At 37.7% G+C, this 21,986-nt stretch overlaps 1 protein-coding gene across 1 annotated transcript in view; it reads left to right on the forward strand.

The window, feature by feature from the left end:
- MAN2A1 (mannosidase alpha class 2A member 1) overlaps nt 1-21,986 on the forward strand; it is a 172,577-nt gene that overhangs the window by 108,629 nt on the left and 41,962 nt on the right. Inside the window, exons 13-16 of the mRNA XM_002919942.4 lie at nt 14,105-14,270; nt 16,016-16,234; nt 16,996-17,118; nt 20,422-20,536. Of these exons, the coding sequence (XP_002919988.2) occupies nt 14,105-14,270; nt 16,016-16,234; nt 16,996-17,118; nt 20,422-20,536 (623 nt within the window). The remainder of the gene's footprint in view (nt 1-14,104; nt 14,271-16,015; nt 16,235-16,995; nt 17,119-20,421; nt 20,537-21,986) is intronic.

Raw genomic sequence — 21,986 nt, forward strand, 5'->3', positions numbered from 1 at the left:
GAACATATTATGCATATATAGCATATTACATAAAAATCTTAGTCTGAGGGGCGCCTGGGTGGCACAGCGGTTAAGCGTCTGCCTTCGGCTCAGGCCGTGATCCCGGCGTTATGGGATCGAGCCCCACATCAGGCTCTTCTGCTATGAGCCTGCTTCTTCCTCTCCCACTCCCCCTGCTTGTGTTCCCTCTCTCGCTGGCTGTCTCTATCTCTGTCGAATAAATAAATAAAATCTTTAAAAAAAAAAATCTTAGTCTGAGACGGGGCTCATTAAATGATTTAAAATCTCCAAATATTAAGATCAAGTGAAATAAATAATTGTATGTGGCTTCGTGTCAGTTCAGTTTAGGTTTTGCCACCAAATGAATTTTGAAAAAACTTGATTTTCAGAGTTGTTCAGATTTTGCAGCGAGAGGTTGTAGACCTATATAATAAAGGTTTGAAAGTATTATGAGATTATTCGTTTAACAGAATTAGCAAATCCCCTAGTAAAGACACAGTACGGGAGGGAGCACCATACCTCTTCTGCGTCACATTGGGTCATTACTAGCATCATGCTTTGGTGCCTCAGCGTTTCCTCTCTGTCCTGCTTCCCATCCCTTCCAAAATTTGAAAAATGTCTGTCCTTCAAGAAATTTTTGCAAGTCACGTGGTGTGGACTCTTCAGCCTCTGTACCACATTCCCGAAGCACAGAGGTACTTAAGTGCTAATTTTCTTCTTGTGAGAGTCCTTTCCTCGGCTCTGCTTGTCTACTAGTGTATACAGTAGGCTTCCTCGTTACCAGAATTAAAAAAGAAATTCTTATTCCTTTCTCGTACTTCCCAAAATAATACTTTTTACAGTTTTGCATTAGGCAGTTTAAAGTTTATGATAGACAGCTTTAAAGAACGTATTATATATTAATTATATATACATTTTTATTGTCATTGAGAAGTCTGAAGAAAATGTTTATCAGTAGGCTACCATCATTCTCTCACATACTGATTTCTAAAAGATTTACAACGTGGATGGAGTTTGTCTCCTTAGTGCTTGCAGGGCATGGTATCGTAAATCATTCTTTTCATCAATTTTATGTGAACTTGGAAAGAATCTTCCTTCCCAGGCCCTTATAATTAGTCTGCTGTGATTTTGTTCCTAGGGACAAAATTATTTTAGATTTTATTAGCTTTAGATTTTATCTGTGGAAGTGGCTGAACAGACTGCATTTGAAATGATAGTTTTAAGTTTTATTTCTTGAAAAGCAATGGCAAAGTAGTTATGTGTTCAGTGAACACCTGCTAAATTGCCTGGTTAGTCTGTGTTTTAATTGCCTTTTTATTGTTTATACTTTAAATCAAACTTTCTTAACTAGCTGTGTGGTTCTAGTTTATTGTCAGATTATTATACAGTGAATTAAGTTTACGCAAGGTGTTTTAGTTGTGTGGTTTGTCTAATGAAATTAAAGCAATTTTGTTTGTTGCTTCCAACATCTTGCAATTACCTCATCAAGGATCATAATCGGGAGAGTGCAGAAGATGGAGAGGAAAAATATGTGCCCTCTGTATGTTGGATTATGATGAGATTTTTTGTTACCTTACAGTGTGAAGGCAGAGTTAGCATGGGGACTACCCACTGTAATCTGGGAAGGATTATAATAATTTCCACTTACGATATTTGGAAATGCGTAACTTTGTAGAACCCAAGGAAGACTTTGGAAAGGAGATGAGATAGTGTCAAAGAAAAGCTGGCATTAGTTTGGTGAATCTGCCAGATAATGCAAATCTTGAATGACTTCCTTCTGTTATTGCTTCAGTGCCAAAGGTTTTCCCCCTGTTAGTTGGAGTTGTATAATGCACTACGAAACAGATAAAGTAAATAACTGGAATACGAGTAATTTTTAAAAGTGATTTGGATTGGGGTGGGGGGAAGTGATGATTAAATGAGAGTCTTTAGTTGTTGTTGTTGGTTTTTTTTTCTGGTTTCTTGCACACACTGTCCTCTGTTCTCTCTCTTCCTTCCTCCCCTTGTCCATCATGTCTTCTGAAATTGCTGAGATAGAGCTGATGAACTCAAAGCAGTTCACAGCATAGACTGAAGTGATATGGCGTATTTCAAAGTCTTCTCTTCTTCTGAACCAGATTTTTTTTCCTTCTAAATGCAGATTAATAAAGCGTGCACTACAAGAGGAACAAGGAAAAGGATTTTAGTGAAGGTATCCTGATCCTGAAAAAGTCAGGAAGGGCTTCAAGCCCATCTTGGACTTCAGAACACTTCACAACTTTGGGGTAAAAGAAAAATTTTAAATAGAGCCTTTGGACTTATTTATTTCATCCTTATTTGGAGAGCAGCATTATTTTATTATTTTATTTTATTTTAGGCAAGAATATTGTATGTGAAATTAGGCTACTTTTCAAAGTAAAACATACCTGGGTTTTAGGTTTTTTTGTAGGTACTTAATATATAATCGAAGTATTAAGGTAGTTGGATGGCTTGTGTGTTGTTTTTCAAAACGTGTTCTTTATCCCTTGTGACATTGTGTTTGCCTTCACTGTGAGTGATGTTTTCTCTAGTGTTTTGTATCTTCTTCAATCGGTTCATTGGATTGTAGAGTAGAATGTCTTTCCCAGGACCAATATTGTGTCTAAACGTGTTTTGAAAATAGAAAGTGGTTTGTGTTTTGTTGTTTCCATATTTTTACCAATATATGATGGCTCACTTGCATGGAGAGATACAGCACCAATAAAAAGTTGTTGTTTTTCTTTTCACCTGAAAACCTCACACAGGATAGATTTCTGTTGTTGACAAAGATATACAAAGTGAATATAAACGTATTTGCCATGTCCGTCTTTAGTAACAAAACAACTTTATTTTACTGCATTAACTTTTAAGGTCTTTTTATTCATGAAAATCAGCCTGTTTATGTGCTACGTGTTCCTCCAAAGTTACAACATTATAGTTATTGGAGAAATGAAATTTTCTCCCAGTAGATGAAAATTACATTTTGATTGAACATCATTCCTTATGCAGTCACCCATAAATATAATGCCTTCTGCTGTCTTTTCAGAAAATGGCTACAGATGTGATTTCTGAATTGACAAGATAATAGAACATCTTAATGTTTTAGGTAAAACAGATGGTATTTTTGTTTTAGGCAAAACTCTCTCATAGTGAAAACAACTTAATTGGTGACAAGACTCTTAGGGTCAGCCAAATTATGTACAGCTTTTGTATCTGTTTCTTATTATTGCTTTAGTACCAAAGGTCTTAGAATAGTTGGAAAGGAGTATTTATCCTTCTTATTGCTATTTTCTCCTATGCCCTAGAAATAGATACAAGATTTTTCAGGCCTATTTTATTTATAAAAATTGTAAAATTACATGTTGTTTCTACTTTGGTTATACTCTGGCTTTTAGAAGGGCTTTCTCCATTCCTGAAATACGTCGTTGTACTTTTGACAGTTAACGCCTTACAGTATTGAGTTGCAGATATAAAGAGTATTTGCAGTGATAAATTCTGATAACATTTATATACTACCTCTTCGGTTTCCATACCATTGAGCTTTGGGCAGATTTCATGGGCAGGTGCCTAAAAAGAGCACTGTATTGTGAAAGGAGCTCTGGACTGAGGGTCAGGGGCTCATTCTAGTTCCACGTCTGGCACTAACTAGCGTCATTTTTTTTTTTTTAAACCTAATTCCATTTGCTACGTGTGCTGGAAGAGAGGGGTCTAAAGTAGGTGATTCCTAGAGTTGCATCTAGCTAACATTGGTTTTCCTGTCTGTTAAAACATAAATTGTATATAAAGCATTCATTTGGGTAAACACTAGGAAAGAAGTTTTTGCAAAGAAAACTCCACTGTGGAAATTAAGCAAGCGTGTCCAATAACTGGGACATAGGAAATTATTTTCCAAAATATCACCACGATTGCAAAATAGAGACTTATTATAGCAATTCCCTTCCTACCACCTCTTACAAAAAGTTAGAACTTACTGAAGGAACAGCTTGTGTTGTTGTAGCAGCTCAGGAAGCTAGCCTCGATTTCACCTCAAAGAAACTCCCTTAAACCGCAGTCCTGCCGTCGGAGGTGATTAGAAGGTGCCCAAGAGAAGGCTCTTTAGTGGGGTGGATACAGACCACTCTGATGAAGCAGCAGACCGAGAGCCTTGGGGACATGGGGACTCTGATGGGACTCTAAGTACTGCAGACGGCGCGTCTGCTTGTAGTGCATGCACCTTGAGTGCCTTCCCCCCTGGAGAAAAACAGGACCACCTTCCCCACCTGCAGGGTGCCTTGGAGCCTGACTGCTTGAGTTTACATCCTGGCTCTATCACTTAATGGCTCTGTGTCCATGAGCAGGATACTAAACCACTCTACACGTCTGTAAAATAGACATGATTCTAGGACGTTGTGAGTTAGTAGTGAAATTGAACAGAGTTAATTCAAGTGAAGTACATCCTGAATGCTAGGCAGGGTTCTAAAGGCAAATTAAGTGCAGCTGTTGGTGTAATCGGTATTATTGTTGTTGTTATTACCATTATATCTGAAACTCTCTACCACCTGCCAAGTCAAATTTACTGAGTTAAAAATAGCAAAATTATTTCTTTATGGTAAAGTGCTGTTTGTGAATTACTGCTTTGTCTATTAGTATTATAGACAAGCATAATTCTCAGAGTAATATTTTCTAACAGACAACATTCTAGAATATTTACTTAACAATCACATACTTTTCATCTAAGCAGAGAACTTTGACTAGAAATCTTTTGTGGAATCCTTGGATTTGAGGTAGAAGGTATTCTCAGACATTAAATACATGGTTGACAGCAGCAGTTTTAGGTCCTGCTATCGCAGTGCACTTGGACACGTTGCTTTTGAATCTTGTCCTTGGACAAATGACTGTTCCTAGGATGATAGATTCATAATATTTTTGTCCCATGAATTTTAAGAAAGTTATTTCTCCTAAATATAGGAAAAAATGGTGAAATAATGTGTTAGGAAGATCAGGTAACATTTATGCCCTACTGGATTCAAACATAATCCTAATTTTTATTGCAGAGAAAAAGAGTGTTGTGTTCCTTAGTGTTCAATTTTTTTGCCTCTTAGATGAGACCATATTTGCTACTTAATCACCTGGAAGCTTTCAGAAAACATCATTTTTTATTTTTCCCCTTACAAATATAAATTCCATTATCTGGTAATTGAAGAGGAGCAAGACTGTTATTATACAGTTTCCGGAGAAATTTTTATGGGGAAACAGTTAAATGTTTGCCTATTTAAGAAGGCCTCTTTTATAAAAACAGGAAGGTTTTTAAACTGGGAGGCCTTGGAACTTACATGAAAAATCTTGTGCATGTGTGCGTTTCTCCAGTGAATGCAGTCTGTGCGAGGTATTCAAAGATTAGAAAATAAACAGAATTTTGAAAGGCTAGGAATAACCACCTTAATCACTGTAAGGGACTGTCAGTCATTTGTTTTTCACAAAGTACAGGTTTGGGGTTTTCCTTGTTTTCTTCATAGTGTTTTCTGTGAGCACCTGCGCTGAAACAGTGGGGTTGAGGCACCTCAGGCCTGGTGGTCAGTGGATGACGAAGTGGGAAGGGACCCTCCCTGGGAGAGAGCATCAGACAGCTGGATACACTTCATTTTCAGTCTTGGGCCCAGTTCCAAGGACCCCAAGTTTTTCTCATTGATTTTGCCCATCCCCACCCTGCCCTCCTTTCTAGCCCTCAAGATTTTCTTTTATGCATTTGGTGGTAAAAAGTTTCAGTCTTTTTTTCAAGAGGAATACTATAACCTGATGTGTTAGTTTCCTCTTGCTGCTTTAACAAATTACCACAAACTTAGTCTCTTAAAAAAAATTTAAAAGCATCAAGGTAAAACCGTGTAGATGTTCCTCAGGCACCTGAAATTCAAGAAGTCTAAACCTGGATTTATCACCTTCATCCTGAAACCCCCTCCCACTACTCATCTTAGGTGTTCGATCTTGGTTAATGGCACTACTGCCATGTCTGTCCCCTTCTAACTGGAACCAGGAGTTGTACAAGATTTTTTCTTCTGGTTTTGCTCAGCCTTCTCCAAGGAATCCAAAAAATCCTACTGGTAAGATATCCCTGCCTGTTCCTCAGATTTCTTCCTCTTTTTGTATTTCTACCGCTCCTTTAACTTAGGTCTTCACCTTTCCTGCCTGGGCTATTATAGCTACTTGCTTGGTCTCCCTGCTTTTAATCCTGACTCCTTAAATTCTTCCTCTGCCTAGCAACTAGAAGTATCTATTCAAAGTGAATCTGACCATGTTAAACCTTCTAGTGACTCCCTATGACTTATATAATGGGGTCTGTGCTCCTTATAATGACTTAAGACACCCATTCCTCACTGTGACTTGAGATTTAGCCCCCTTTCTAACTCCTATATTGGCATTTTAGAGGTTTGCTTTACTGTGTAGATTTTAGTGGTATTAGATGGCTTGTATGTCCTGAAAATAACACCCTTTTTCTTGTATCTGTACTTTTAGTCTCATAGCCGCACTACCTAGAACATATTTCCCTACTTTACTTTACCTAGCTATCCCTCCCGTGCCCCACTTTTAAAAAGTTTCTTGTTTTTGTTGTTGTCATATTTTTCTGATTACTTTAAAAATACATACTTTTTGTAGAATAGGGTTTTATATGCAGAAGTATTAAAAAAATAGTTGCAGAATATTCACTCATAATACCAGAATCTAGAGGAAGTACCCTATTAATAGTTTAACTTCTCTTTTCCTGACTTCTCAGCTGTTACATTATATCTGCAGAATTCTTAATTTCAGATATTTCTCATTTGAGAATTTCATTGTTTAATTTTAATGTAGTCAGTTTCTGTGGTGAAATTGTTCATCCTTTCACCTACCTTATTCATATTTTCTTCCTAGAAATATTAATCATTATTTTAAAGTCTTATCAGTTAAACTCTAGTATCTGGATCATGTGTAGTTCTAATTCTTTTGTCTTTTTCTCCTTGGTGTTTAATCATGTGGCTCTGTCTTTTGGGATGTCTTGAAATTTCATATTAAGTGGTACACATTGTGTATGAAATTTATGTAGTCTCCAGAAAATATTTTCTTCTGGAAAGCATTCAGTCTTCCTCTAATCAAGCACTGTGCTAAACTGAGGCTAATTCATGTCTTGTTCATCTAGCTCTCCAAGTTTTCAGCTAATAACCTTGTATATTCTGTGGGCCCTACTCGCTGGTAGGTTCTGAAATGTCATGAGGGGGCACCTGTATGGCTCAGTCAGTTGAGTGTCTAACTCTTGGTTTCGACTCAGGTCATGATCTCAGGGATGGAGCCCCACGTTGACCTCTGCTAAGAGGGAAGTCTGCTTGAGATTTTCTCTCCCTCTCCTTCTGCCCCTTCCCACCCCCACTCTCTCTGTCTCTCTCTCTCTCTAAAATAAATAAATCAGTCTTTAAATAAAATGTCATGAGATGTTGCTGGTTGACTTTTCATCAGCTTCCTCTTTAGGGTTTAAGCCTCCCTTTCTGTGCAGCCGCTCAGTATTTGACACGTGCACTGATAAGAAAGCTACATGTATACTTGAAGCCTCCTGAGTCCTCACCAAATGCTTTTCAGCCTCTCTGCTCCCACAGTGACCTTCCTCTAGGCTTTGCATGGAACTCAGACATTCTTATGCCGAGAATTGGCATGCCCCAGGGTAAAAGTGACTAGAGAAGAAAGCTCACTTCCCCTAAGTTCTTTGCACCCCTCAGCAGTTTTCTCTCTTGCCTTCAGAGGATTACTGCATCTATCTGGGATTTCTAGTTGGCCAGTGGAAGTGAGATCTCCTCTTGCCTGTCAGCTCCTGCATCTCTCCAAGATCTGTGTCTCCTAGAAGCTGAAGCAGCATTTTATTTTTCAACGTCAGTTTGGTAGTTGAAAAATGTCCACTTTCTCCGCTTGGGTGTTTATGTTTCTATTGATTTGTAAGAGCACTTTACAAATGTCCCAAATTTGATTTTCTTTTATTTTTTTATTCTTTAACCTTATTTTTAAGATAGAAAATGCTTAAACTTTTGTTATCAATTCTGCTAGCCTTTCACTTCGCTATTTTTTTTTTACTGTTACAGTTAGAGAGACCCTTTGTGCCGCAGAGGATATATTTATTTTTTCTACTAATTGTATATCATTTTTATGTTTCTACATTTTTTGATCTAGAATCAGTGTTGTCTTATTGTTTTAATGTGTCTGTTTAACTACTTGTCTTGCACATCTATTATTATAGGTATAGAATTATTTTGCTCTTTCTCCCAACGAAAGGATTTCAGTGAGATTTTGATTAGCATTGCATAAGATTCGTGAATTAATTTTGGAATACTTGGGGCTTTTTGGCAGTCTTCCATTTTTCTCTCCTAAGAAAGTATGTCTGTCTGTTTATTCATTTTTATGTCTCCCAGTAAAGTTTTGTCATTTTTTGTATATACGATCATTTTGTGTAGAATTAATTTCATATTTTGAATACTGTCCTGATTCTTAATCACCCTGCCACCTTTTTGTGTGTGTCACAGGATATGCTCTGTGCATACCTTTGTCTTATTACCTTCTGTATTATACTGAACTTAACAGTATCTGTCTCTCTCTTCTCCTAGATTATAGGTACTTCCAGAACAGGGACTATGTAATCACATTCATAAGTTTAGAACTACACCTACCAGGAGGTATCCTTCTCTCTGTCCTTTTTTTCTTTTTAAATGATTCATACACCATGTGGTTACTTCGTACATGTATGTATTGTATGCATCTGTGTGTTTATTTCCCCCCTCCCATGTTATCCGAACTCTTGTTTCAAGGAATCTTTGTTATCAAATATGTGGTTTGGTTAATTTCTGTCGTTTAGATTTTTATATGCCTTACACAGGAAAGCATTTAAGGCAGCTCAGTGACCTGGGTTAATTAAAACATTCACTCCACCATCCAGTGTGATTCCTGTACCAGAGTCCCTGGTCAGGACGCCAGGAGGATTTGGTAAGGAAAAGGAGAGATTTCATTGCTATTGAGATTCTGCTTTGTGTCAGGTCTGAGCTATGTGACTTTCCAAACATTTTATCGTTTAACCCCAATAAGAGTCTTGTCTTCTGATTTTATAGATAAGGATATTAAGGCTTGGAGAAATGAAATACCTTGCCCAAAGCCTGTCAGATTCTAAGGCCCATGGTGGGGTTTTCAGCTTGAATGTGTTTGATTCCAGAACCCAGGAATCACAGAATACTGTGATTTTTGAGACCTGCCATGTCTCAAAATGCCTTTTTATTTTTAATATCTTGATTCTTTTCCCCCTAGCGACTAACATGATAAGCATTATGCTTTAAACCGAGAAAACTAGCTGAACTATATCTGAAAGACTTCAAGTCTAGAAATTGATACTTTTATAAACATGTAAATCTATATGCTTCCACATTAAGAAAATTTTCTAAGTTTACTACTTTTCTTTAGATTATGCTCCACTAATGAGGCTACTTAGGGAAGATGAATATATTCTTCTTTGAAATGAATTTTTTACTGTGCTGTCATTGATTAAGAATCAGACACACTGAGCTCTACTCTGCTTTATTCTTAACTTTCTCTGTGATCTTGGATCTGTCATTTCTCCTGTCTTTGAAAAGGAGTTAATTATATAGCTTGTCGACTTTAAAAGCATTTTTTTGTAGAATTAAAATAATCGAAATGAAAATGATCTGATAAAACTATGAAGCCCCCTACTAGTAAGCGTTATTTCTAAATTACACATTCTTCTAGTAGGATTTTTGTGCATTACTCATTGATCAGCTATTTATTGAACGTTATTCTGTGTCAGGTAGTACACTAGGCACATGAAGTCATAATGATTTTTCATACAACCTGGTGTTTGCTTACTTGATTTTAAACTGCACTTAAAGGGGACTTGCAGATATTTCTCATTTTTATCTCCCTTACACAGTCATAAATATATGTACTGCTTTTTAAATGTTTTCCTTGAATATTATTTTGCTTACCTCATGTTGTGAGGTCATAAGATGAGCTCCTTCATATACATTGCAAGATTTTTTTCTGTTCCAGCATTCCAGTTTATAAATTTTCTTTTACAAATATAGTACATTGAAATGCAAATAGCTCTCTTTGCATCCTGAACTTCCCAAAGAAAGAGGCTCCATGGGGATCTTTGGCATTCCTGAGGAGAGAAAATTCTTCACATGTGAATTTGCAGCTAAGGAAATCTCCACAGGAAACCCCAGTTGTCAAAAGGTGCTTATAGGGTGCCTGGGTAGCGCAGTCCTTGGGCGTCTGCCTTTGGCTCAGGGCGTGATCCCTGCGTTGCGGGATCGAGTCCCACATGGGGCTCCCCGGTTGGGAGCCTGCTTCTTCCTCTCCCTCTCTCGCTGGCTGTCTCTATCTCTGTCAAATAAATAAATAAAATCTTTAAAAAAAAAAAAAAAGGTGCTTATAAGCTTGGTCTGTGAGTAAAATGGTTAAGAAGATGGCTCAGGGGTAAGGTCAAGTTCAAAGCCATATTGTGGCACTTTTTGCTGGGCGAGTCTTGCCTGCATCCCTAACCTCAGTTTCCTACCTGTCCAGTGGGAAAGATGAAAGGCTGTGCCTCACAGGTTGCCTGCACAGGCCTAAGGGCTGGGCCGTGCAGACAGGAAGCACGCTAAGTGGTAACTCCAAGGTCACTCTGACCACAAGGCATACTCCTTCCGCTCTGCCCTTCATCCAGTCCTAGAAGGAAGCCCATGTGCTCCTATACTCTCATTCATAGTCGGCACTGATTAGATTTGCCTTAGAGAGTGCCACAGTTGTCTTTTTTAACATGGCACGAATCATTTTTACAAAAGGGTTGAAGGAATTCTAAATATACTCATCTTCGATAGAGTCTTCAAGGACAGAACCACCTTTACAATGAAATTCTAGTTCTCCCATAAAACGATTCCCAATTTGACATGAGCATGTAGATGTCCTTTCATTTTTCTCTCAAAGTAGATCGTAGTCTGTCGTCTAATTTGATGGTCAGGTAGCATATGAATGCTTGGCCTTTGTGAGGTGAGGGTTGTTCCTTGTACACAGAGAATTGAGATCATTGCTCTAACCCCAAGTTAAGGGGGCCTAGTGTCATAATGAGAACAAGGAGGCTGGATGTGACCTAGGTGATGGGGAGGAAGCTAATGTAAATGTGGGGAAAAAAGTTTAGAGCTTCCTGTACAGTTACTTACAAGATAAAGATAGAAATGAACTCTCCCCATTTTTAGGATATAAATATTACTGTCTTCTTTTATTAGTGTGGATCAGATATTACTAATTTCCAATAACTGAGTTTAATATTTAGGATATTGAAACCTGTTGGTTTCATTCACAGCTGATGGGTTTAAATGGACTCCTATTTAGGGATGTTGGCACTATAACAAACGTTTGACTACCAAACATGATAATAAAAATGAACATTTAGTTAATTTTTGATTGTGTACTTATTTCCGAAGGAAAATATTTCATATGTGATTATACTTTCTCTGTACTCTACTTAAAATATATGTAGGTAAGAGTTGTGTGTATGTCAGGTAAATTTATGCTGTGGTGCACTTGAAGAACATGGTGTGAATCGCTAATTATGTTAAAAAATGATTTTCTTAGTGCAGCATTATACTCATTATATACTCCACACATTTAGTTTTTGAATAGATTCCTGGCATGATAATTATATAATCATTCAGTACAGTAGAAACATCATTATGGTCACATACTAATTAGCTACTAAAATGAAACAAAACAGAACCTAGTTCACAGCTTATTATAAAAAGCAATTTTATATTGTATAAAACCAAATGTATGGTTAAAATTATCATTTGCTTTAAACGTGACTCTTTTTCCCCCCTCTAGGCCGTGGGAAGGAATCAGTGTTCTGGATTCTCATTACCTAATTTATTACTTGGGCACACGTTACGTATTATTATCAGAGCCCCTAAGACCAGCCCTGCGTAGTAGAGTGTCCAAAGACCCTGCCAGGAGGAACCCCAGGCTCAGTGTCTGGGTGTGCCTCTGGGCTTCTGCAGATCTAGGGTACTGGCCTGAGTCTTCAGACCATGTGTTAGAGTTCTTCACGTATTACCTCCAAGCCTCTGGGAACATGGGGCTCAGCAGTAAATCACTCATTTCTGGGATGCTGGTTTGAACATCTTTGGTGCTGAGGATAGGTGATCCTCAACTGTTTTTCTTCCCCAGTACACGTTAGGAATATAGAATTGTCTTGCTGGTAACAGTGAATCCTGGCAGTTGTGATTCTCCAGGTGGGCTTGAGATGGGACAAGTCAGGTGACACGTAAGCTGTAGTAGAGGGCAGTGGGAGGGCGCCAGTAGTGGGCAGATCCCTTAGGTAAGTCTGTTAAGCATACCTCTCGGGGGAGGGAAGACATCGCCCTCACTACCCTTTAGAATTGCTTCTGTGGGTAAAATAGGGTTTTGCCTAGTATGTCAAGGCTTTAATGTCTTTTGTAAATATATTTTTGACTGCATGGCTTCAGCCACTCTTCTCTCGCACACCTATGGCATTGTGGTGAACAGAAGTGATGTAAGTTAGGTTGTGTGATGCTGATGTGTACTAGAAGCCATTAGGAATTAGAGACGTTTTTATTGCTGTGTTGTCACTTTTCGTATCTCAGAATACTATTTCTATCATAAGAGCTTCCCCCGAAGAACCATTTATAAGTCAAACATTTTATAGATTTTATGCTACATTCTCTCTCTTTTCTTTTGTGTTTTCCTGTTGTCCTTCACTTTAGTTTTGACCAGTGCAGGTATTAATTTTATTTCTTAAGTGATTTGCAATGCAATTGAAACACACAGAACACACGTAAAATATAGGAGCACGACTAGGCTTTCTAATGCACTAAGTACACAATACTAGCAGGTGTCCGCCATCTCCACGTCGCTGCTGTGGGTCAGAGGGAGGTGGGGCTGCTATCCGCTATTCAGTTCTGTGTTCCTGCAGTTACAAAATTGTATAGGAAACCAAAATATTGCGATCAAGAAAATATTCACTAATGAATCAGTGAGTTATATTATTCAAGCATCCTCTTTGAAATATCTTTTGATTTATTTGAAGATAATATGATTCAAATTGATCATAAAGTAAAATCATAAATCTTTCAAAGACTGTGTATTTCATGAAGCCTGTGATATGATGGTCTAGAACGTTTCTGCTCACAGGCAAAGCCATGAAACAGTGAGGATCTCCAACTAAGAATTCTTTGAATATCAAAGAAATTTAGAGAGGACTTTAGGAAAAATGATGAAGTCCTTGAATATTTTTTACAAATGTAGTTATGTTTAAAACCATCCTATAAAAATTAAATGTGTGAGGATGTCATAATGTGCTATTGTAAAATATTGTTGGAAAAAGTCTGCCAGAAACTCCAGTTCATTCTTTTTTTGTTCAATCTAAAATTTGCACTTAATTTTAAGGATTGTCTGAACTTATTTTAATAGTTGTGTTGTCCTTTCTCTAGCTAGGCCCAATCACATCTTTTTTAGCACTATTTGTTATAAAATTTTAACCTCCTTTTTAAGTGGAGTTACCTCAAATGATCTTTTTTCCAGAAACAACTCTCTTGAAGAATAAGGACCCCATATATATAAAATGTATGTGTGATTCTGCGTGGATAGCCGTACATTTTTGTTGTCTTTCAGTGGTCTAAAATGAATGTCAGGCTTTCAATTGAAATTAATTGTGGCTAAAGTACAAATAGGCAATGTACGTGTTTTCTTACTAAGTAAGCTTAGGCAGGGATCAGGAAATTAGTTGGATCAAGCTGATTATTTTAGAAAGGCTAATAAAACCATATGTATATAGGTCATTTTCTGGGCCATGGAAATAACTTTATTATAGTTCTATTAATGTCTTCCATTTGTATAACACTTTATTCTTAGAAAGTGAATCATTATTTCATTACCCTTTGTACTGTGTGTTATTTGTGATGAAATTGCGTGTTCTTCAGAAATTTTACCAGAATGTTCCTTTATAAGTCCTCTCCATGTGTCGACTCTATGACTGTCTGTGAGCTGAGTCCTTACACGTAGTGTAAAAGTAAAATCGTTTTTTAAGACCCACGTAGTGAAGCAGCTGTTTTTGCAGGTATCTTGTGGTCTGTAACCCTTCAGAACAAGACCGAACCTCAGTGGTTTCCGTCTACGTGAGTTCCCCCACGGCGCAAGTGACTTCTGCTTCCGGAAAGCCTGTGGAAATTCAGATGAGTGCAGTTTGGAATACGGCAAGTACTGTTTCACAGACAGCCTATGAGGTATGTTTTTGCCATAGAACTTAAAGAGGCATCATTAAAAAAGCATAGCCAGGATGTAGGTTATATATGTATCCCTGCCCCCTCGAGCTGTCACATTGGTGTGTGTGAAGTGGTTAAAGTGGTGGGTACCAGAGGATTTCACTGACCAGTTACCTGACACTAAAGGAAAACGGATCCTGTGCTTCCTAGAATACTAATATCTATGTCAGTGTGTATATCATATGTTGTTATTAGTACGTTATTAGCAGTATATTATATATCTTTCTAAGTATTGGAGCTTTTTCCTGAAGTAATGAAGTCATCATTACTTACAAAATTTCGTATTTTTTTGTTTAACTCCATTTAGTAACAATTATGCACGTTGAAATTGGGATAAATAACACCTTTTCTAAATAACTTCAGGTACTTTCAGCATTTCATTGCAAAGATGACGTGACATACCATGAAAGAAAGACTTCCTAAAATATAGGAAGGTGCTCTTTTTCTGAGATACATCTGTGGAAAACCTGGCCTGAAGTAATAGACGTTTTTGGAGAAAATTTCTTTTTTTTTTTTTTAAAGATTTTATTTATTTATTCAAAAGAGACAGAGACAGCCAGCGAGAGAGAGAGGGAACACAAGCAGGGGGAGTGGGAGAGGAAGAAGCAGGCTCATAGCAGAGGAGCCTGATGTGGGGCTCGATCCCATAACGCCGGGATCATGCCCTGAGCCGAAGGCAGACGCTTAACCACTGTGCCACCCAGGCGCCCCTGGAGAGAATTTCTTAAAGTAATATTAAACTGAACCCCTGCATCACTAGATTTTTATTTATTTATTTATTTGAGAGAGAGAGAGCGAGAACGAGCAGAGAGAGGGAGAAAGAGAAGCAGGTTCTCTGCTGAGCAGGGAGCCCATTGCGGGGCTCGACCTCAGGACCCTGGGATCATGACCCAAGCAAGGCAGATGCTTAACTGACTGAGCCACCCAGGCGCCCCCAGCTGCATCACTAGAAAAGCTGAATTTTTGTGGAGTCTCGAGTGCAAGTTAAACTGTACTTCTGAAGACACAACCATGAGCTAGGAGCTCTAAATGAGAATTACTTCACTTGTTAAAAGCCATTGCTGGCTGCTTTCATAAATTCATAATCCTTTAGGTAGAAAAGAAAAGGATAATAGAAGTTCTGGTCAGATGTTACAGGAAACAGTCTATCTAGAAAATGGAGGAGTAGCTCCCAGAAGGTAGGGGTCACGCCTTACGGTGGGTGCGTCCTCTGCGCTTGGTGCATTGTCATCTGGATCCCACACACTCAGTGGCTACTGTTAAGATGCCTAATACTTACAGTATGATGTTTACCACTTTTATTTTTAATGTATTTGAATACCATAGTATTATAAAAAGATTCCTGATAATTAGGAAAAATCATTGTTCATCCAAAGCTCCTACCTTCATGGAGAATTTTCTCCCCTGAGCATCCATTAAGAGCACTGTAAGACAATTGAAGGTGCTCATACGGTTTCACGTGTTGAGTGAAAGCGTTCATGCCTTTGATAGTCCTACCGACTTGAAGTTATTAGATCCCCTGCATAAACAGAAATGTGGTACTCTACCCATAAAGTCTCAAAACATCTTTATAGTGTTATAGTCTTTTTTAAAATGAAGTACTTTTGTTTTGTTTTGTTTTGTTTTGTTTTTGCTAGATGCATAAATGCTTTTCTTTCAGTAGATGACATTTCTCTTTAAAAAATTCTCCCCTCCGTCTTTTAAAGATCTCTTTCCTAGTACAGATGCCACCCCTCGGACTGAAAGTGTATACGATTTTGGAATCAGCAAGTTCAGATCCACATTTAGCTGAGTATGTCCTGCATAATGGTAACGTAAAAGATAAAGGAATTTTCAACATGAAGAATGTAAAAAGTACTGAAGAAGACCTAACCCTAGAGAACTCCTTTATTAAACTTCGGTTTGGTCAGTCTGGGCTTATGGAGGTATGTTCTGAGGAGTTTTCAAATTCATGGAGGGGTTATCGCTTTTATTATAATATGTGCAGTTTACGTATGCAAAGGGGGAAAAGTCGATGCAAACACTCTGGGAGAAAGGATGGTTGAGCTGTATGTATCTGACTTTTGTGGTCCACTGTGACCACTCGCTCTTAACAAGTGTGGTTGGTGGTGGTGCTGCTCCGTGAACTGTTCCTGGCCCACAAGATAAGGATAGAAGCTGTGACGGTTGAGAAGAATGTTTGTGGAGACTCTGAAAGCACCATGACACAGTAAATTCATGCCTACTGAATCTAATAATAAAAAATTTGAGTGTATATTTGGTATATCACTTTAAATTTAATTTTTCTAGTAATTCACTTTTATTGTGCTTCACAAAAATATTGGTCCACGCATACTGGAAATAAAAAAATAAACGTGCTTCTTTGGTACGGAAAGTTTGAGAAGCACTGGTCTACATCTCTTAATTTGTGTATCTCTTTCTTGCTTAATGAAATGTGTTCTGACTTTTTGTTTCGATTGTGAAAGTTTTAAATTCTAAGTATAAGATCTAAAAGTATTCTTTTAAAATTTTGGGTGTTCATCCAAGAATTGTGAACATTAGAGGCTGAATGTTAGCAGTGTTCAGTCTGTCCTGAGGTTTTTTGGTGTTTTTTTTTTTTTTATCAACATGTACATGGAGCCTCATGCAACATCATTAATATCTTAATAGTGAGCTGCTTTTAAACATTTTTTTTTTTTGTCCTTAGGAACTGATAAATAAAGAAGACGGTAAACGTCATGAAGTAAAAGTGCAATTTTCATGGTATGGAACCACCAGTAAAAAGGACAAAAGTGGTGCCTACCTCTTCTTACCTGATGGGGAAGCCAAGGTAAGTGCCAGTGAGCTGAGCTGTGCATATACGTTTATTGAAAGGGGAATGAAGAAAATAGTAAGTGCATCTCATTATTTTGTCATCTATTAGGTATAGATGAGTTGGTTCCACTATTATATTTCCTTATTGACACTTGACAATTTGTAGTCATGAGTGTTAGGTAAAGAACTAATTTTTCAGGGTTGGAATCCATTAAGATACTACAGTGAACAATTGCTCTCCGTGGAAGGAAGCCAACTGTGATGTAGGGTTCAGATGCTCTTGTGTTCTATACACATGTGGCACGGCGTATATACAGAGGCAAATTATCTAGCCATAGAGGGAAAATAAATGACCCAATGAGCCATTTTTCTCCTTAACTTTTAGCACTGTAAAAAACAGAAAAAATTTTTCCTTCCCCTTGACTGTAAAGGAGTAATATATGCAAATTTGGGCACATTTTTGAAAATGCAGAAAACTGACGAAAACAATAAAATTTACCAGCTATTCCAAAGGCCGTGCAAATCACTGCCAGTGTTTTGATGTATTTTTTTATTGTCTTACTACGCATATCCCTTTCTCCCCCATTTTCAAGTTTTGTCTCCCTACATTTAATATTTTTTCATTGTGACAATGCTAACAATGAGATGGTATGTTCACAGTTTTAATATATACTGTTGTGATGAAAGGTCTGAGGGTCCAATGTCTAACAACATATAATAACACCATATTATATGATATGCTGAGAGAGTAGAACTTAAATGTTCTCACACACACAAAAATATACATATATATGTGGAAAAAAAAGAATTTCCTCTTGTTGCATTTGTAGATTTTCTCCCAGTACTTCATTACTCTAACACCATGATAAGCTTTCTTTGTAGCATTATTTTTTTTTTTTTAAAGATTTTTTCATTTATTTGACAGAGATAGAGACAGCCAGAGAGAGAGGGAACACAAGCAGAGGGAGTGGGAGAGGAAGAAGCAGGCTCACAGCAGAGGAGCCTGACGTGGCTCGATCCCATAACGCCGGGATCACGCCCTGAGCCGAAGGCAGACGCTTAACCGCTGTGCCACCCAGGCGCCCCTGTAGCATTCTTTTTATGCAGTGATGATTATTTCCTGAGAATGACTTTCTAGAAGAGTCATTTTGTGTTAGTGGATGAGGCCTTTAAGATTTGATACGTACTATTTCTCTGTCCTCTAGAGTGACGGCGTGAATATTCACTTCCACCAGCGTTTTTGAGAGTCGCTCTCTATACATCACTCCAAGCACTGAGAATCAGTTGATCAAAAGCTTTACCTATAATAACGGGTGAAAAATAATTTACTGTAAAGATTTTGTGATTATTAGGGAAGCTAAACTTTATACACTTATATCTCTCTCCTATATCTTTTGTGAGTTTCCTGTATAAGTTCTTTGACCATTTTTCTGCTGGTACAACTTACAGATCTGTTAAACATTCTTTATATATGGTAAACTTAATCCTTTTTCCTATATGTTGCAAAATGTTCCATCAGTGTGTCATTTAATTTAATTATTTTATGTTGTTACAGTATTTTTTAAATTTTTGTGTAGTCAGTTCTGTATTTTTTTTTTCTTTAGAGCATCTTCCTTTGCTTTTTTACTTATATAGGTTTTCTCTACTTCAAGATAAGTAAAATAGTCTCCATGTTTTGTTGCCTAGAGATCTGTCTCCTGCAAAAGTTACTTTTGTTCTACAATTTAGAAAAGACTGCTAACCAAAATCAAATAATAGATTTTAAAGAATAGCATTGACTATCCTGAGGAGTCTAGTTTTTTGTTGTTTTGATTTTTTTGAATCAGGGAGGAATTAAAGGTAAACTACAGCTCATAGTAGCCATTCTAGGAAGGGCAATAGATCCTAAGTCTGAGCTGTACCAGTCTGTTCTCACTTGGACAGGAATTTGTTGTTTTGTTTTTTTTTTTAAGATTTTTATATATTTATTTGAGAGAGAGAGCCAGAGAGAGGGCGCAAGCAAGGGGAGCAGCAGAGGGAGAGGGAGAAGCAGGCTCCCCGCAGAGCAGGGAGTCCGATGCAGGGCTCGATCCCAGGATCCCGGGATCATGACCTGAGCCCAAGGCAGATGCTTAACAGACTGAGCCACCCAGGCGCCCCAGGAATTTGGTTTTGATTCACTGTTCTTATACTAAAGGAAAAATGAAAAGTAGCCCTACTTATGGGATATTATACATGGACAGTTGTGACTAATTTATTTTAAATTATTCTATCTTTAAATAGCTCTAATATTAAATAAAAAGACCAAGAGAATCATCATGTGTTTACAAAGAGAAAATAGAAGACTCTCAGGGAGGCAGTTGGGCGCGTCAGAAACAGACAGGAGCCCAGAAATCCCCATGCCAGCTTTCATCTTCTTCCCTTAGTTTTTAGCTGTAGGGTAAAATTAGGTCCAAGAACTTTGTAAACTCTTAACACATTATATTAATTTCAGAATACTTTTTCTAGAACCAGAGAGGTACGTTTGGAAGAAAATTGCACAGGTCTGAAAATCTGATGCTACCTAATAGTTCACATTGCAAGCCTAGCTAACTCATCATGCCTTTGCTGATCTTCTCCAGCCTGTAATGCTTAAGAAAATATAATTCCTTGCAAAAAAAGAAAAGAAAATGTAATTCTTCATAAATGCTTTCAATTTGTTCCTCTGTCACAGAAGTTATGTTCTGTTCCTGTTTTTTCTTGACACTAGATTCGAAATGACAAAACCTAAACCAGTGGTTGCCATCGTTTTTTCAAGTTTGTAAATTTGCTTTATATTCGGCTAGTTCTTTCTAGTAAAAGGGCAGTGTGTTTTATAGAGCAGTAAACCTGTGATTAAATGGTGTCTTTGGATCTTGCTTTCTGTTTGCTTAGATGACTCCTTGTGGTCATCCTTGCCACCTGTCCCGACCCCTGAACATTAGGGGGCCATGGTTATAATAAATGTTTGCCTGGGAAAAAGTCACTGCTGTAGAATGAATGGTATTTCTAATAAATAACATATGGACAATATAGAAGGACTTTAATTAGAAATTTTTGTAGCTGGGAGGAATGTAGATCATCTAGGCCGGTCAAGTTGTAAACAGTTTTATTTTCTACCTTCAGCACTTTTTGTCTAATGAAAAACCTTATATTCCATTTTTATAGCAAGCACATATTCTGGTACCTCGTAAGGTTTGGTTTTCACTTGAGATTGCAAATATCAGGTGTTACGTATTTGCTGTTTTGGAAATAATAATAAACACCTCTTGGAAAAGTTAAAAGCCAACATTTTTTCTTAAAAATGTCATTTCCTCCCCAGCCTTATGTTTACACAGCACTGCCCTTTGTCAGAGTGCAACATGGAAGGTTTTATTCGGACGTGACTTGCTTCTTGGAACATGTTACCCATAGAGTCCGACTGTACAACATACAGGGTAAGAAAGAGAAACACAGCTGTGAAACATGTATTCTGGTTCTGGAATTTTTTTGTCTGTAGTTTTTAGTAAGTTAGCAATTGGTTTTTGAACATGGTACGTATGGTAGTCTTTTCCAAACTTGCTGTCATACTCACTGTGTGGTTTAAAAATATACTTAGCCTTTTGATAATCAGAAATGGTAAAACATTTAACTCTAAATATACATGTTCTTTCCTTATGTATATCTTCTCTTACCTATCGTAATATTTTCTTGGTCATGAATTCATTGATTGGAATCTTTATTTCTAATATGTAAAAACAGTGGGTTGTTTTTTGGTTTTTTTTTCTTTAATTTTACAAAATGGGAATTCTGTCAAATACGGCTTTCAGTTAGTAGATCACTGACCGCCTCTGACATGCACACTCACCCCCCCCGCCCCACGTACGGCCTGCCTTAAATATGGAATGTATTACAATAGCAGGTGTTACTGGAATTTAACCTTAAGAAAAATGTTCATTACCATTACTAGTTCTTTTTGTTTACAACTCTCTACCTGGTAGAGTGTAGCATCGGGCGACTGTTTATTGCATTTAGGACAGGACTGAGCAGCGTCTTTATCAACCAAGTGACAGTAAGTACGCTTTTAGTCCTCTTAGAGACTTAACCATGGGCAGTGGCTCTTGTCCTTCCTTAGGATTCGGGTGGAACCGTGGTCCTCAGTCACCCTCAGAGTTGCACATTTATGTTGGTTGGTGTTGAATTCACTGTTTTTAGAATGGAGTATTTTTCCAACTACAAATTTAATCCTGGTAACCAGACCACTTACCATGGCATCAATTCTCTTAGAAAAGGACCTCATAAAAATGCCACTTTAGATTTTTCTCTGCTGTTAGCTAGGCTGAAAGAGTTAGAAAAGCAAATATTGTTTCCCTGAATCTTTATACCAGCAGATAATAAAGCGTTTGAAAACTAATGATGAAATATATGAGCAGGCACTGTTTACTTTTTGGGTTTTGTGGGGAAGCAAAGGGTAATGTGTTTGGGGAAAGTTCACTTTGCTACCTACAAGAAAGTTTGTTCTTCTGAAATAATCTTTTATTGAATTTTCTAAAATCTCTAGTAAATCAGAAACAATATTTTTGACCATTCCTTTCTACTCTTGCATAAGCCATTGTTCAATATCTCTGAGAGCTCTAAAATTACATTCCAGCTATGGCCAGAGGTTTCATTTTACGGGTAGAAAGTGGCATCGTCACACAGGAGATGTGCTTATCTGCTCTTAGACTTGCTTAAAACTGTTGCTTGTAATGGAATATTTCTTCCTTGAGTACAACATGGCACCCACTTCAGCCCACTGTGTCTTCAAGCATGGTCTACCGTTGCTTTTCGTCAGGTATACTTAGGGGATAGGCTGTGTCACAGAGTTAATGCTGAAGCAGCTCGCCGGAGAATTCCAACTTCAGTCAA

Source organism: Ailuropoda melanoleuca, chromosome 3 (genome assembly GCF_002007445.2).
Source record: "Ailuropoda melanoleuca isolate Jingjing chromosome 3, ASM200744v2, whole genome shotgun sequence".
Taxonomy (NCBI): Eukaryota; Metazoa; Chordata; class Mammalia; order Carnivora; family Ursidae; genus Ailuropoda; species Ailuropoda melanoleuca.